General features: G+C 46.8%; 1 protein-coding gene across 1 annotated transcript in view; it reads right to left on the bottom strand.

Moving 5' to 3' along the window:
* crybg1a (crystallin beta-gamma domain containing 1a) overlaps positions 1-14,821 on the bottom strand; it is a 298,573-nt gene extending 283,752 nt beyond the window's left edge. The window contains exon 1 of the mRNA XM_085997737.1: positions 14,150-14,821. Coding sequence (XP_085853863.1) covers positions 14,150-14,442 — 293 coding nt within the window. The 5' untranslated portion in view covers positions 14,443-14,821. The remainder of the gene's footprint in view (positions 1-14,149) is intronic.
* Between the last annotated feature and the right edge of the window lie 417 nt (positions 14,822-15,238).

Here is a 15,238-nt window from a genome sequence, read left to right as displayed (position 1 = left end):
AGGCTTGGTAAACAAGGGGAAGGGAGGGGTTCAGCAGAGGCCGCTCATCGGATGGTCTCAATCTTGGTGACAAAGAAGTTCTCGCACTTGTTGTTGAGTGTGAGGAGCTCATTAATTTTATCATGAAGACAGAGCCCATGTGTTCAACTGTCTCTCCTGCTTCTCCCTTCCCTTACCCATCAAGCCAAACCTCCTCTAGTCCCTCCATCCGAGCCCTGAACCCCGGTCTCCCTCAATTTCTTTTCCATCTCCCCCATAACCACTCCTGCTTCTTCGACTCCATTTCCACTAAACTCACATCCATCCAACTTCACCTTAGGCACTGTGTCCCTCCATTCAACACGCTCTGTTCTCACTAACTACTGTCCCATCTCTGACCTCCCTTGCCTGTCTGAGGTCTTGGAGGAAGACATCTCCTCTCAGATCCATGCCCATCCCTCCCACAACTCCCTCTAACTGATTTCTGCCTCTCCTCCAGCATCAAAATAGCCCTAATCAAAGTCATGAATGACATTCGCGGTGACTGTAACCATTGTGTAATATTCCCAACTCGTCCTCCTTGACCCCTCTGCACCCTTTGACACAGTTTAGCATACCATTCCCCTCCCCTGTTGCCAGCAAAGTAGAAGGCTGAGGTGCATAGGACAGGAAGGAGAGCGCTGAAATAACAGAGCTGGATTTAGCAATGTAAAAATTGTGAGCCAGCTCATTGACACCAATATAAAAGTGGTTTTATACTCTTGCACACTCCTGCTACTGCCGTGTAATACACCCATTGTTGTAGAGCTCTGTCAGGCATTTACCTTATACTCTTTTATCACCTGCATAACTAAGTGTTGCCACAAGTCCTATAAAACTCAATAGGCAGTTTACACACATCGACCCAGGTTTATGAAGCTTCAGTCCATGGTAGAGTTCCATACACCTAGACTCAATTTTACAGAGCTTCACTAACCATAGCCCTGCTTATATTTTCAAGATCTCCAGAAGCCAGGTTTACAGTCCTGGACTGAAATGTTATTGAGATCCATGGGACACATGTATATATCTTGACCCAGTGCTGTAGACCTTCATGTTTTACAGACCTGGCCCCAGTTTTAGCATGTCTATTGGCGAGTGTTATTAGCCTACTAGGGTAGCTTTTCTGAGCACTGGCCTGCCACCAGCCAATTTTCCAATTTAGAGCTGGTTGTGAGTCAGATAATTTACCTTATTTGGGTTCCAATTGAGCCCTATGCATTGGATAGGTTTATAAGTCTAGACCTAGTGCTGTAGAACTCTGTGGGTCAGTTTGACATTTTATAGTCACATCTCAAAGCTGCTACTAAAAATTAGTTAATGACCTTAATTATTTAGTAATATATTCTGGAGAGTCTCTTATGATCAGTGCACATGTACATTCAGTGCAATTACTTGGCAAAGGATTGTTATGTTCTCTATATTTTCCTACATTACAACAATGACTACACTTCAAAAGTACTTCATTGATTGTGAAGTGCTTTGGGATTCCCAAGGTATCAAAAGTGCTATATAAATGTAAGTCTTTCTTTCTTTATAAAGATGTTGTTATGAAAGATTATACTCCATGAAAGATTTGACGTACATTTTGAATATGTTCAGTGTTTTTGCTCCATCTAAGTTTAGATGAAAATGATATTTCAATGACATAAACTTCATTCTGCAATATTTGTTTCTTACTAACCACCAGATATGAAAAGGGTGCAATCTGCATCTATGCAACTTCAAAAACACAAAAAATTGTAAACTAGTAATCTAATTGGCCAAACTATATGGATTCCTCTCCTGCGCATTCCCCCAGTCCTATTATTACTATTTGTATTTTTCCCAGTATGGTTGACCCTTTCGAGCAGATTTTCTTCTACACCGCTGGGGTGCAAGAGCTAGGCCGTGTAGAAACCCTTACCGCAAAAAACGAGCGCCTTGCTCATGAATTTCTGTCCAGGCAACAGCCTGACATAGTCATGCTCACAGAATCATACCTTTCAGCCAGACTCCTCCATCACCATCCCCACTGGTAGGACAGACCCACCAGAGGTGGGGGCACAGTGGCATACAGTCAGGAGGGAGTGGCCCTGGCAGTCCTCAACATTACCTCCGGAACAAATGAAGTCTCAAGGCTTCAGGTCAAACATTGGCAAGGAAACCTCCTGCTCATTACCACCTCTCACCCTCCCTCAGCTGATGAATCAGTACTTCTCTATGTGGATTACCACTTGGAAGAAGCACTGAGGGTAGCAAGGGCATAGAATGTACTCTGCTTGGAGGACTTCAATGTCCATCACCAAGAGAAGCTCAGGAACACCAATACTGACCGAGCCCTGAAGGACATAGCTGCCAGAATGGGCCTGCGGCAGGTGGTGAGAGAACCAACATGAGGGAAACACCTACTTGATCGCGTCCTCACCAATCTACCTGTTGCAGATGCATCTGTCCATGACAGTATTGATAGGAGTGGCCACCGCACAGTCCTTGTGGAGACAAAGTCCCATCTTCACACTGAGGACACCCTCCATCATGTTGTGTGGCACTACCACCGTGCCAAATGGGATCAATTCCGAACAGATCTAGCAGCTCAAAACTGGGCATCCATGAGGCGCTGTGGGTCATCAGCAGCAGCAGCAGAATTGTATTCCACCGCAATTTATAACCTCATTCCTCACTCTACCATTACCATCAAGCCAGGGGACCAACTCTGGTTCAATGATGAGTGTAGAAGAGCATGTCAGCAGCACCAGCGTACCTAAAAATGAGGTGCTAACCTGATGAAGCTACAACACAGGACTGCATACATGCTAAACAGCGGAAGCAGCATGCTATAGACAGAGCTAAGCGATCCCACAACCAACAGATCAGATCATGCTCTGCAGTCCTGCCACATCCAGTTGTGAATGGTGGTGGACAATTAAACAACAAACGGCAGGAGGAGGCTCCGTGAATATCCCCATCCTCAGTGATGGCGGAACCCAGCACACGAGTGCTAAAGACAAGGCAGAAGCGTTTGCAACCATCTTCAGCCAGAAAGGGCGAGAGGATGATCCATCTCAGCCTCCTCCTGAGGTCCCCACCATCACAAAATACAGTCTTCAGCCAATTTGATTCACTCCACGTAATATCAAGAAACAACTGAGTGCACTGGATACAGCAAAGGCTATGGGCCCTGACAACATCCCGGCTGTAAGCCTTGTGCTCCAGAACTAGCTGCGCCTCTAGCCAAGCTGTTCCAGTACAGCTACAACACTGGCATCTACCCGACAAAGTGGAATATTGCCCAAGTATATCCTGTCCACAGAAAGCAGGACAAATCCAATCTGGGCAATTACCGCCCCATCAGTCTACTCTCAATCATCAACAAAGTGATGGAAGGTGTCATCGACAGTGCTATCAAGCAGCACTCACCAATAACCTGCTCACTGATGCTCAGTTTGGGTACCGCCAGGAGAACTCAGCTCCAGACCTCATTACAACCTTGGTCCAAACATGGATAAAAGAACTGAATTCCAGAGGTGAGATGAGAGTGACTGCACCTTGACATCAAGGCAGCATTTGACCAAGTGTGGCATCAAGGAGCCCTAGTAAAATTGAAGTCAATGGGAATCGGGGAAAACTCTCCACTGGCTGGAATCATACCTAGCACAAAGGAAGATGATTGTTGGAGGCCAATCACTTTATCCCCAGGACATCGCTGCAGGAGTTCCTCAGGGCAGTGTCTTAGGCCCAACCATCTTCAGCTGCTTCATCAATGACCTTCCCTCTATGTTCGCTAATGATTGGACAGTGTTCAGTTCCATTCACAACTCCTTAGTTAATGAAGCAGTCCGTGCCCACATGCAGTAAGGCCTGAAAAGCATTCAGGGTTGGGCTGGTAAGTGTCAAGTAGCATTCGTGCCACACAAGTGCCAAGCAATGACCATCTCCAACAAGAGAAAGTCTAACCACCTCTTCTTGACATTCAATGGCATTACCATCAACAAATTACCCACCATCAACATTGACTAGAAACTTAACTGGCCCAGCCACACAAATATTGTGGCTACAAGAGCCGATCAGAGGCTGGGTATTCTTCAGCGAGTGACTCACTTCCTGACTCCCCAAAGCCTTTCCACCATACAAGGCACAAGTCAGGAGTGTGATGGAATACCCTCCACTTGCCTGGATCAGTGCAGCTCCAACAACACTCAAGAAGCTCAACACCATCTAGGACAAAGCAGCCACTTGATTGACCCCCCGTCCACCACTTCAACATAGAAACATAGAAAAATAGGAGCAGGAGTAGGCCATTCGGCCCTTCGAGCCTGCTCCGCCATTTAATATGATCATGGCTGATCCTCTATCTCAGTGCCATATTCCCGCTCTCTCCCCATACCACCTGATGCCTTTTGAGTCTAGAAAGCTATCTATCTCCTTCTTAAATATATTCAGTGACTTGGCCTCCACAGCCTTCTGTGGTAGAGAATTCCACAGGCTCAACACCCTCTGAGTGAAGACATTTCTCCTCATCTCAGTCCTAAACGTCCTACCCCGTATCCTGAGACTGTGACCTCTCGTTCTAGACCCCCCAGCCAGGGGAACCATCCTCCCTGCATCCAGTCTGTCTAGCCCTGTCAGAATTTTATACGTTTCAATGAGATCCCCTCTCATTCTTCTAAACTCTAGTGAATACAGGCCTAGTTGACCCAATCTCTCCTCATATGACAGTCCTGCCATCCCAGGAATCAGTCTGGTGAACCTTCGCTGCACTCCCTCTATGGCAAGTATATCCTTTCTTAAGTAAGGAGACCAAAACTGCACACAGTCCTCCAGGTGTGGTCTCACCAAGGCCCTGTATAACTGTAGTAAGACATCCTTGCTCCTGTACTCAAATCCTCTTGCAATGAAGGCCAACATTCCATTTGCCTTCCTAACTGCTTGCTGCACCTGCATGTTTGCTTTCAGTGACTGGTGTACAAGGAAACCGAGGTCCCTCTGTACATCAACATTTCCCAATCTATCACCATTTTAATAATACTCTGCCTTTCTGTTTTTCCTACCAAAGTGGATAACTTCACATTTATCCACGTTATACTGCATCTGCCATGTATTTGCCCACTCACTCAACTTGTCTAAATCGCCGTGAAGCCTCTTTGCATCCTCCTCACAACTCACAATCCCACCTAGTTTCGTGTCGTCAGCAAACTTGGAAATATTACATTTGGTTCCCTCATCCAAATCATTGATATATATTGTGAATAGCTGGGGCCCAAGCACTGATCCCTGCGGTACCCCACTAGTCACCGCCTGCCACCCAGAAAAAGACCCATTTATTCCTACTCTCTGTTTCCTGTCTGTTAACCAATTTTCAATCCATGCCAGTAAATTACCCCCATGTGCTTTAATTTTGCACACTAACCTCTTATGTGGGACTTTATCAAAGGCCTTCTGAAAATCCAAATACACCACATCCACTGGTTCTCCCTTATCTATTCTACCAGTTACATCCTCAAAAAACTCCAGTAGGTTTGTCAAACACGATTTCCCTTTCATAAATCCATGTTGACTTTGTCTAATCCCGTTGATATTTTCTAAGTGTCCTGTTATCACATCCTTTATAATAGACTCTAGCATTTTCCCTACTACTGATGTTAGGCTAATCGGTCTGTAGTTCACTGTTTTCTCTCTCCCTCCTTTTTTAAATAGTGGGGTTACATTTGCCACCCTCCAATCTGCAGAAACTGTTCCATAATCTTTGGAATTTTGGAAGATGACAACCAATGCATTCACTATTTCCATGGCTACCTCTTTTAGTACTCTGGGATGCAGATTATCAGGCCCTGGGGTTTTATCAGCTTTCAGTCCCATTAATTTCTCCAGCACTATTTTTTTACGAATACTAATTTCCTTTAATTCCTCATTCCCACTAGACCCTTGGTTCCCTAGCATTTCTGGGAAGTTATTTGTGTCCTCATTCACTCCCTCCACCATCAGTGCAAACATAGAAAAAAAACATAGAAGCTAGGAGCAGGAGTAGGCCATTCGGTCCCTCGAGCCTGCTCTGCCATTCAATGCGATCATGGCTGATCATCCAAATTCAGTACCCTGTCCCTGCTTTCTCCCCATATCCCTTGATCCCTTTAGCCTTAAGAAATATATCCAACTCCTTCTTGAATATATTTAATGAATTGGCCTCTACTGCCTTCTGTGGTAGAGAATTCCACAGGTTCTCCACTCTCTGTGTGAAGAAATACCTCCTCATTTCTGTCCTAAATGGCTTACCCCTTATCCTCAGACTGTGACCCCTGGTTCTGGACTCCCCGACCATCGGGAACATCCTTCCTGCATCTAGTCTGTCCAGTCCTGTCAGAATTTTATAAGTTTCAATGAGATCCCCTCTCATTCTTCTAAACTCCAGCAAGTATAAGCCCAATCGACCCAATCTCTCCTCATACGTCATTCCTGCCATCCCAGGTATCAGGCTGGTGAATCCTCGCTGAACTCCTTCCATGGCAAGTACATCCTTCCTCAGATAAGGCGACCAAAACTGCACACAATACTCAAGATGTGGTCTCACCAAGGCCCTGTACAACTGCAGCAAGACATCCTTGTTCCTGTACTCAAACCCTCTCGCTACGAAGGCCAACATACCATTTGCCTTCTTAACCGCCTGCTGCACCTGCATGCTTACCTTCAGCGACTGGTGCACAAGGACACCCAGGTCTCGTTGCACTTCCCCTTCTCCCAATCTATTGCCGTTCAGATAATAATCTGTCTCCCTGTTTTTGACACCAAAGTGGATAACCTCGCATTTATCCACGTTATATTGCATTTACCATGCTTCTGCCCAATCACCCAACCTGTCCAAATCATCCTGGAGTTTCTCGACATCCTCCTCACAGCACACACGCCCACCCAGCTTTGTGTCGTCTGCAAACTTGGAGATATTACATCTAGTTCCCTTGTCTAGATCATTAATATATATTGTGAATAGCTGGGGTCCAAGGACTGACCCCTGCGGTACCCCACTAGTCACTGCCTGCCACTTGGAAAAAGACCCGTTTATTCCAACTCTTTGCTTTCTGTCTGCCAACTAGTTCTCTATCCAAGTCAATACCTTGCCCCCAATCCCATGTGCCTTAACTTTACATGCTAATCTCATGCGGGACCTTATCGAAAGCCTTCTGAAAGTCCAAATACACCACATCCACTGGTTCTCCCTTATCTATTTTACCAGTTACAGCCTCAAAAAATTCCAGTAGATTAGTCAATCATGATTTACCTTTTGTTAATCCATGTTGACTTTGTCCGATCCTGTCACTGTTTTCCAAGTGCTCTGCTATTACATCTTTTATATTGGACTCTAGCATTTTCCCCACTACCGATGTCAGGCTTACCGGTCTGTAATTCCCCGTTTTCTCTCTACCACCTTTTTTGAATAGTGGGGTAACATTAGCTACCCTCCAATCCATGGGTACTGTTCCAGATTCCATCGAATGTTGGAAGATGATCAGCAATGCATGTACTATTTCTCGGGCCACTTCCTTAAATACCCTAGGATGTAGATGATCAGACCCTGGGGATTTATCGGCCTTCAATCCCGTCAATTTCCCTAACACCATTTCCCTACAAATACTGATTTCTTTCAGTTCCTCCCTTTCATCAGACCCTATGTTCCCCGACATCGCTGGGAGGTTATTTGTGTCCTCCTTTGTGAAGACAGAACCAAAATATGTATTTAATTGGTCTGCCATTTCTTTGTTCCCCATTATAAATTCCCCTGATTCTGACTGCTTGACTTCACCAATCTTTTTCTCTTCACAATATCTATAAAAGCTTTTACAGTTTTTATGTTCCCTGAAAACTTACTCTCATATTCTATTTTCCTGCAAAGGTGAAGTAAACGAACAATTTGTTGCTGTACACTGAAACCATCAAGCAGGTTTTACACCGACTGACATCAACACCCTTTTATCTACTACTCTCAATCAAAAATGTTTGAAAGTTAAAAGAATTGCAAACTGTTGTGTATGTACCTTTAAGGGAATAACTGGTCTTAGACTGCAGTACCGGCAGTGACCACCCCTGTATAAAAGGCCCTAGCAGGCTTCTGTATTTCAGTCTGACGTTGTCTCCTGTTCAGTAAAGTACCTGTTAAACTGTTCTCCCGAAGTCCGTGTATTATTGAGGCGCGGACTTTACAGTGGCGACGAGTAAGTTCGAACTCACCTGCAGTGTGGCATCATCTCACGGGGATCTCGCCCTGAGAGGAGGGTTCTGGAAGGTCGTAGTCTGAGCAACGGGCGTCGACCGAGGGCAACCGCCCAAAGAATTCATCGGTGTTCGGAGAATTGCCGGAGAGACTGTGGAGAGCTATGCTTGGCTCCGCAGTTAAGGTGTTCCAGCAAATCGTGCTGGTAGCAGGTAGCGCGCTGACCCTTCCGGACTGCGGCGGGCTCAAGCTCGATCGAGCGGCTCTACAAAACAGGCCGCGCAGCGTCGCCGGGAAAAAGAAAACAAGAGAGAGGGTGGAGCGCACAGGGCGCGGTCGGTGCTCAAGAACAGGGCAGCGGAGGGAAACTAAACGGGGGGAAGGAAAGCGAGACGCGCCAAAGCTGCGGGTCACCGCCATTACCACGTAGAACGCTAGGAACAGCGTGGCAGCAAGGGGAAGAAGCAAAAGCACGGGAGGCGCCATTTAAAATCACCCAAGATGCCAAAAAGTGGCAGTATCACTGCTTTCGACAATGAGGTAGAAGACTGGACCACGTATGTGGAAAGAATTGAAGTGTACTGCAAGGCAAATGAGGTGGCCGATGGAAAGAGGGCGTCGGTATTATTAAATCTGATGGGTGCGAGTACGTACGGCCTATTGCGGAATTTAATTACCCCAGCTAAACCAATGGAGAAAAGTTTTGAGGAGATTGTTCATATCTTACAGGAACACCTAAGCCCTATACCACTGCTGATAGCAGAAAGATTCAAGTTCCATAAAAGAAACCAGCACAAAGATGAGAGCAATGCTGACTATCTTATGGAACTACGCAAGTTATCGAAGCACTGCCAGTTCGGAGCAGGACTGGCAGACACCTTACGGGATAAATTTGTCTGCGGGCTCCAGAGTGAAGGAACCCAGAAACGACTACTTTCAAAAAAGGACCTGACGCTAGAACAGGCTTTCAGCGTGGCAGTATCCTACAAAGCAGCAGCACAGGGAGCTGCGGAAATACAGCAGAAACCACAAGAATACAGCACTAACGAAATGGCGTATGGAGCAGAAAAGTGCTATCGCTGCGGCAGAACAACCCATGAGCAGAAGGACTGCTAGTTTAAAGACAAAATATGCAGGCAATGCGGAAAAATGGGACATATAGCAAGAGTCTGCAGGTCGGGAAAGAAAACCAACACGACAAGAACTACTAAGGAACAGTACAGGAAAGTAAAGAAACTGACAGACAGTAGTTCAGAAGATCAGGAGAGTGATAAGGACTCCGGGAGCAGGAGACTAAGTTGTTTAAAGTTACACAACGTGATCGCAAAGGAAGATCACCGAACCATTTGGGTCACCCTCATGATAGCAGGGTCCCCAGTAAAGATGGAATTGGACACAGGATCAGCCCTAACTGTCATGAATCGACGAGACTATGAGCGGCTTTTCTCACACATACCCTTGAAGGACACGTCCATTGTATTGAAGACATACATGGGGCAAAAGGTCTACCCCAGAGGAAAAATAAGAGTGCCAGTTGAATATAACGGAAAGGAAACACAGAAACTATACATGTATATACTACGAGATGGAGGACCACCATTATTGGGACATGAATGGATCCAAAAAATACAATTGGATTGGCATTCCATTCTGGCACTAACGGTGACTGACAAAAAGGATGATGACGTTGCACCTGGACGTCTGTCACAAATTCTAGCTGACGCGGAAGAGGTGTTCCAACAAGGACTTGAGACTCTAAAAGGAGTAAGGGCAACCATAAAGATTGAGGATAACGCAACCCTAAAATTTTTCAAGGCCAGACCGGTGCCATACGCGATCCGCCCAGCCGTTGAAGCTGAACTGGAGAGCCTGGAGCGTTTGGGGGTGCTGTCTAAGGTGGACTGGAGTGAGTGGGCCACACCCATCGTTCCTGTAGTGAAGAAAGCATTGACCAGCATGCCTGGGGAGCCAAGGAAGGTTCGCATCTGTGGGGACTTCAAGGTGACTGTGAACCCAGTCCTGCACACAGTGCAGTATCCACTTCCGCGGATAGAAGATATTTTCGCCTCACTATCTGGAGGGAAACGTTTTACAAAGATTGATCTGGCTCAAGCGTATCTACAAATGGAGGTGGAAGAAGCATCTAGGAAATACCTCACGATAAACACTCACAAAGGCCTTTACCAGTACAATCGACTGGTATTCGGGGTAGCATCGGCCCTGGCTATTTGGCAGAGGGCAATGGAACAAGTCCTGCAAGGGATCCCGGGGACCCAGTGTTATTTGGACGACATCCTGGTTACGGGTGAAAATGACAATGAACACCTTGCCAACAGGTGCTCATGAGATTGCAGGAATATGGGCTATGAGCCAACCGCCCCAAATGCGAGTTCTTCAGGAGACAAGTCTCGTATTGTGGCCACATGATTGATGAGGAAGGGTTGCATAAGTCGCCGGACAAGATTGAGGCTGTAGTCAAGGCTCCAGCACCAGAAAATGTGTTGCAACTGAGGTCGTTCCTCGGGTTGGTGAACTACTACCATAAGTTCTTGCCGAATTTATCTACAATTCTGCACACACTGAATGCCCTGCTTCAAACTGGTGTAACATGGAAATGGAGTGATGAGTGTAAGCGTGCCTTTCAGGAATGTAAATGCCTAATCACTTCAAAAGAAGTATTGGCCCACTACAACCCAACACTACCGATTTGGATGGCATGTGATGCGTCACCTTACGGCATTGGAGCGGTGCTGTCACACAAATTCCGTGACGGTTCAGAGAGGCCAATAGCCTTTGCATCGCGCTCGCTAACCTCAGCCGAGCGTAACTACGCCCAAATTGACAGGGAGGTCCTCAGCCTGGTATGGGGGGTGAAGAAGTTCAATCACTATCTGCACGGGCAGAAATTCACCCTACTGACTGATCATCAACCCCTGGTCTCAATTTTTAACCCAAAGAAGGGCGTTCCGGTGATGATGGCGCAACGGCTGCAAAGATGGTCATTTTTTCTAGGGGCACATCAGTACGACATAGAGTACAAAGGTACGAAACAGCATGAAAACGCTGATGGGCTGTCGCGCCTACCGTTGCCTATGGCGGAAGAAGCACCTGCAGTGGACCCTGTGGAGATATTCCATGCGACCATAGTCGAATGTTTGCCTGTTACAAACGCAAGTATTGAGAAGGAAACCCGAAATGACCCGACACTCTCTCGGGTCTATGATTTGACGGTGAAGGGATGGCCAGCATATGGTGACTCACTGTTGCCAGCATTCTCGCCAAGGAGAGAACAGCTGTCAGTGTGCCGGGGAACCTTGATGTGTGGATCCCGAGTGGTAATTCCACCCAAGTTGAGAGATAGAATGCTCAATGAGCTTCACGAGGGTCATCTGGGAGGGGTAAAAATGAAAAGCCTAGCCAGGGCATTTGTGTGGTGGCCGGGAATCGATAAAGAAATCAAGGATATGACCAAGAGATGCACAGGATGCCAGAAGGTCCAAAACGCTCCACCACAAGCCCCGCTACATCCATGGGAGTGGCCCTTATCTCCATGGCAACGGGTACACATTGATTTTGCTGGTCCATTTATGGACTCAATGTTTCTAATCGCTGTGGACGCCCATTCGAAATGGCCAGAGGTCATTAAAATGTCCTCCACCACCACGGAGAAAACTATTGCGGTTCTGAGGACCATCTTCACCAGGAATGGGTTGCCAGAACAGATTTGCTCCGACAATGGCCCACAGTTTGTGTCTGAGGATTTCCGGAGGTTCCTGAAGAATAATGGGGTGAAACATTACACATCTGCCCCATATCATCCAGCCACAAATGGATTGGCTGAGAGGTTTGTTCAGACCTTTAAAAAGGCCATTAAGGCAATGTATAATGATGACATAACACTACAACACAAGGTGGATAATTTCTTGTTTGCTTACCGGAATGCGACACATGCAGTAACCAACCAAACTCCAGCCGTACTGTTTTTCAACCGAAGACTAAGATGTCGCTTGGATTTGCTCAAACCAAACATAAGACGAGATGTTGAGGATAAGCAGTTCCAGCACATAAATGAGAAGCCAACCAGGAGCTTCAAGATAGGGCAACCAGTCTTGGCCCGCGACTACCGAACAGAAAAATGGCAGCTTGGAACGATATGCACACAGCAGGGACCACTAATGTACACAGTGGACGTTGGAGAGAGCATCGTGAGACACCATGCTGACCAGATTCTAGAGTCACAGGAACAAGCCAAATCTATACCACAAGCAGGTGCACCTGGTGATGAGCCCGAAGTACAGATTGCGCCTACCTCAGAAGCAGGGGTATTGGAAGCTGACAAACCAACCAATGACAATGAGCTAGAATTGACTCCACCGCAAGAACAGGATACTCGAGAAAGGCACTATCCAGTCAGGATCAGGAAGCCTCCTCAAAGACTGAACTTATAAATGACTATTTCAGTTGATGTATATAGTACCGAGAAAATTGTAATTGTAATTAGTTATTATTTAGTTGTTAAATGAATGTTATGTACTGTTTATCTAAAAGGGGAGGAATTGTTGTGTATGTACCTTTAAGGGAATAACTGGTCTTAGACTGCAGTACCGGCAGTGACCACCCCTGTATAAAAGGCCCTAGCAGGCTTCTGTATTTCAGCCTGACGTTGCCTCCTGTTCAGTAAAGTACCTGTTAAACTGTTCTCCCGAAGTCCGTGTATTATTGAGGCGCGGACTTTACACAAACCACTTCCATCATGAACGAATATCCATTTGCAGCCCTGAATTTTTCTCAATGCGGCCCTTTGTGTTTCTCCACTTTAATGCAACGGATGACAATACAAATATAAGAATATAAAAAATCCCTCGCTCACAGAAATACGGAAGGATCAACACAAATAATTAGGAGAGTGAGTAATGGTTATGCACATCGGCAGAGAAACAGCATCTCGAGCCCAGAACCTGCCCCTTTCCCAAAAAAATAGAAGTTTTTTTTTGTAAATTATCTCTTGTAGGAATTGGTGGAGACAGTGCCATGTGGGGAAGCTCATGGATTTCCCTTTCAGTGGTGCTGCCCAAACTGGCCTGTCCACCCAGCCAGCAACACCAGCCATGAGCAGGCTGAGACCCGAGGCTGCCCTCACTGTCTAAACACTGACCCATGTCTGTAGTGTATGTGCCTTTAAGTCAGAACTACTTTTTACAGCTCCTGTATACTGTAGTACCGGCAGTGACCACACCGGTATATAAGCTGTGCGCATGCCTCTGTACCCCAGTCTAGAGATTACCCTCCTCCAGTAAAGACCTGTTATTTGTTAATGTACAGCATCCCTGTGATTATTTATCCACTGAACCATGGATCTAACAATGTCCAACAGTTATATTGCGCTGGCATGAATGAAAAGGCGTCTGTTATCTCTTCAGTAATTCGGTTTACCGGGTGGGTTTTTTGTGTGTGGGGAGAGGCACTGTGCAGTTACGCTAATCGCAGTTTGAATTGGAATGACCCTAAACTTCACCCGTTTGTAAATCCCATTAGAGCAGCAGATGGTAGGTGGCGTGGCGTGGCGGGGCGGGGCGGGTTGGAACATTTCACCAACCTACCTGCGTCGATAAGATTACATTTGCCACTACTGCGAACTTTATATTGCAATGCCACAGAGAGAATCGGACGGGGATATATTACAATCACATTCCTTACAACGCACTGTCCGCATCCTAACCTCAATACATGCCGCCATGGCTCAGGTACTTATTATTGATCCGGTGAGCAGGTCATTTCTAATCAGCCCGTCTATTTCACATTAAGCGACGCTCCATACGTTAAAAATAAACATTTCACCTCAAGCAGAAGGAGCTGCATTGTCAGTAGTTAGAATATATATTTTTAAGGAGTCTGCCCGATAAAGCCCCAGCAACAAAAAATAAAACAGGGTAAGAAGGACAGATTTACATTTGGCTCCTCGGCGGGGACAGCAGAGGTGTCGATGGCACCGACTGCTCGTTGGGCTTCTTCTTCAGGCGCCAGCTTCCCCAACTTTTCCTCCTCCTCCTGCTGCTGCTGCTGGCGGCAGCTTGCGAGCCCAGGGGGCAGCCGGGCCCCTGGGCGACAGTCTGGACACCTTCCTCGCCCGGCTCGCCGCTCGACTTGCTGCGGTGGAAGACTCTGCTGATTTTCTTCTTGAACCCTTTCTGCTGCGGCTGCGGCGGCGGCTCCGCCAGTGCCCTGCCCGCCGACCTCTCCATGCCCGCCCGCCAGCGAGCACCGCTGGTTTGTGTCTTGACTGAGGGAGAGCCGCTCCGCTCCGCGCAGGTACAAACTTGGGCTGCGCTGGGCTGGTCTGCTGCGGCAAGGATTGAGAAAGAGCCTCGCTCACTTCATTCCCGCTCCATGACTTCACTGCCAAACCAAACAATTAACTGCTGTTCAAATAGGCGTTGCGACACTGGTATATGGAAAGAGAGAGAGAGAGAATATCAATTCGCCAACTTTCCAATTTCCCGGTTACTGCAGTTTTCGGATGTTCTCCACCAACAGGTCTGTGTGCGCTCTAAACTGGTTCAGCCTCGCATTTTCTTGGCAAGTGCCGCCACCAAATGTCCAGCCGGTACTATAACCAAGATCCAACAGGTTTTTCTTTATTTTTCTCATTCCCTTCCCCTTGGCTCAAACTCACGAGGCTAGCATCCCAGAAGGGTCAAATATTTATTCCCCTTTTTGACTAATCCAGCCAAGTGCTAAAATAGCTGAGGATGAAACGGAAAGAGACAGACATCAGTGACTAATGCAGCGCAGCAAGCAATAGGATTTCCAGCTACATAACCAAAAACAGTAGAATACAAGTCAGAGGAGGTAACGATCCAGCACTGCTCTGGCCAGACTGCACCTTGGATACTGTGTTCACTTCTGGTCACCAGGAAACAAGAGAGACACTCAAGAGTTTGGGCCCAGTGCAGAGGAGCGCTACAAGACTGATCCCCGGTATCAGAGATCTGAGTTATTTGGAGAGACTTGAGCTTTTCAACCTGGAGGGGAAGCACC

Source organism: Somniosus microcephalus, chromosome 9, assembly GCF_052327205.1.
Source record: "Somniosus microcephalus isolate GS21.2 chromosome 9, FLI_Smic_1.0, whole genome shotgun sequence".
Lineage (NCBI taxonomy): Eukaryota > Metazoa > Chordata > Chondrichthyes > Squaliformes > Somniosidae > Somniosus > Somniosus microcephalus.
This window is presented reverse-complemented; position numbering and strand designations above follow the sequence as displayed.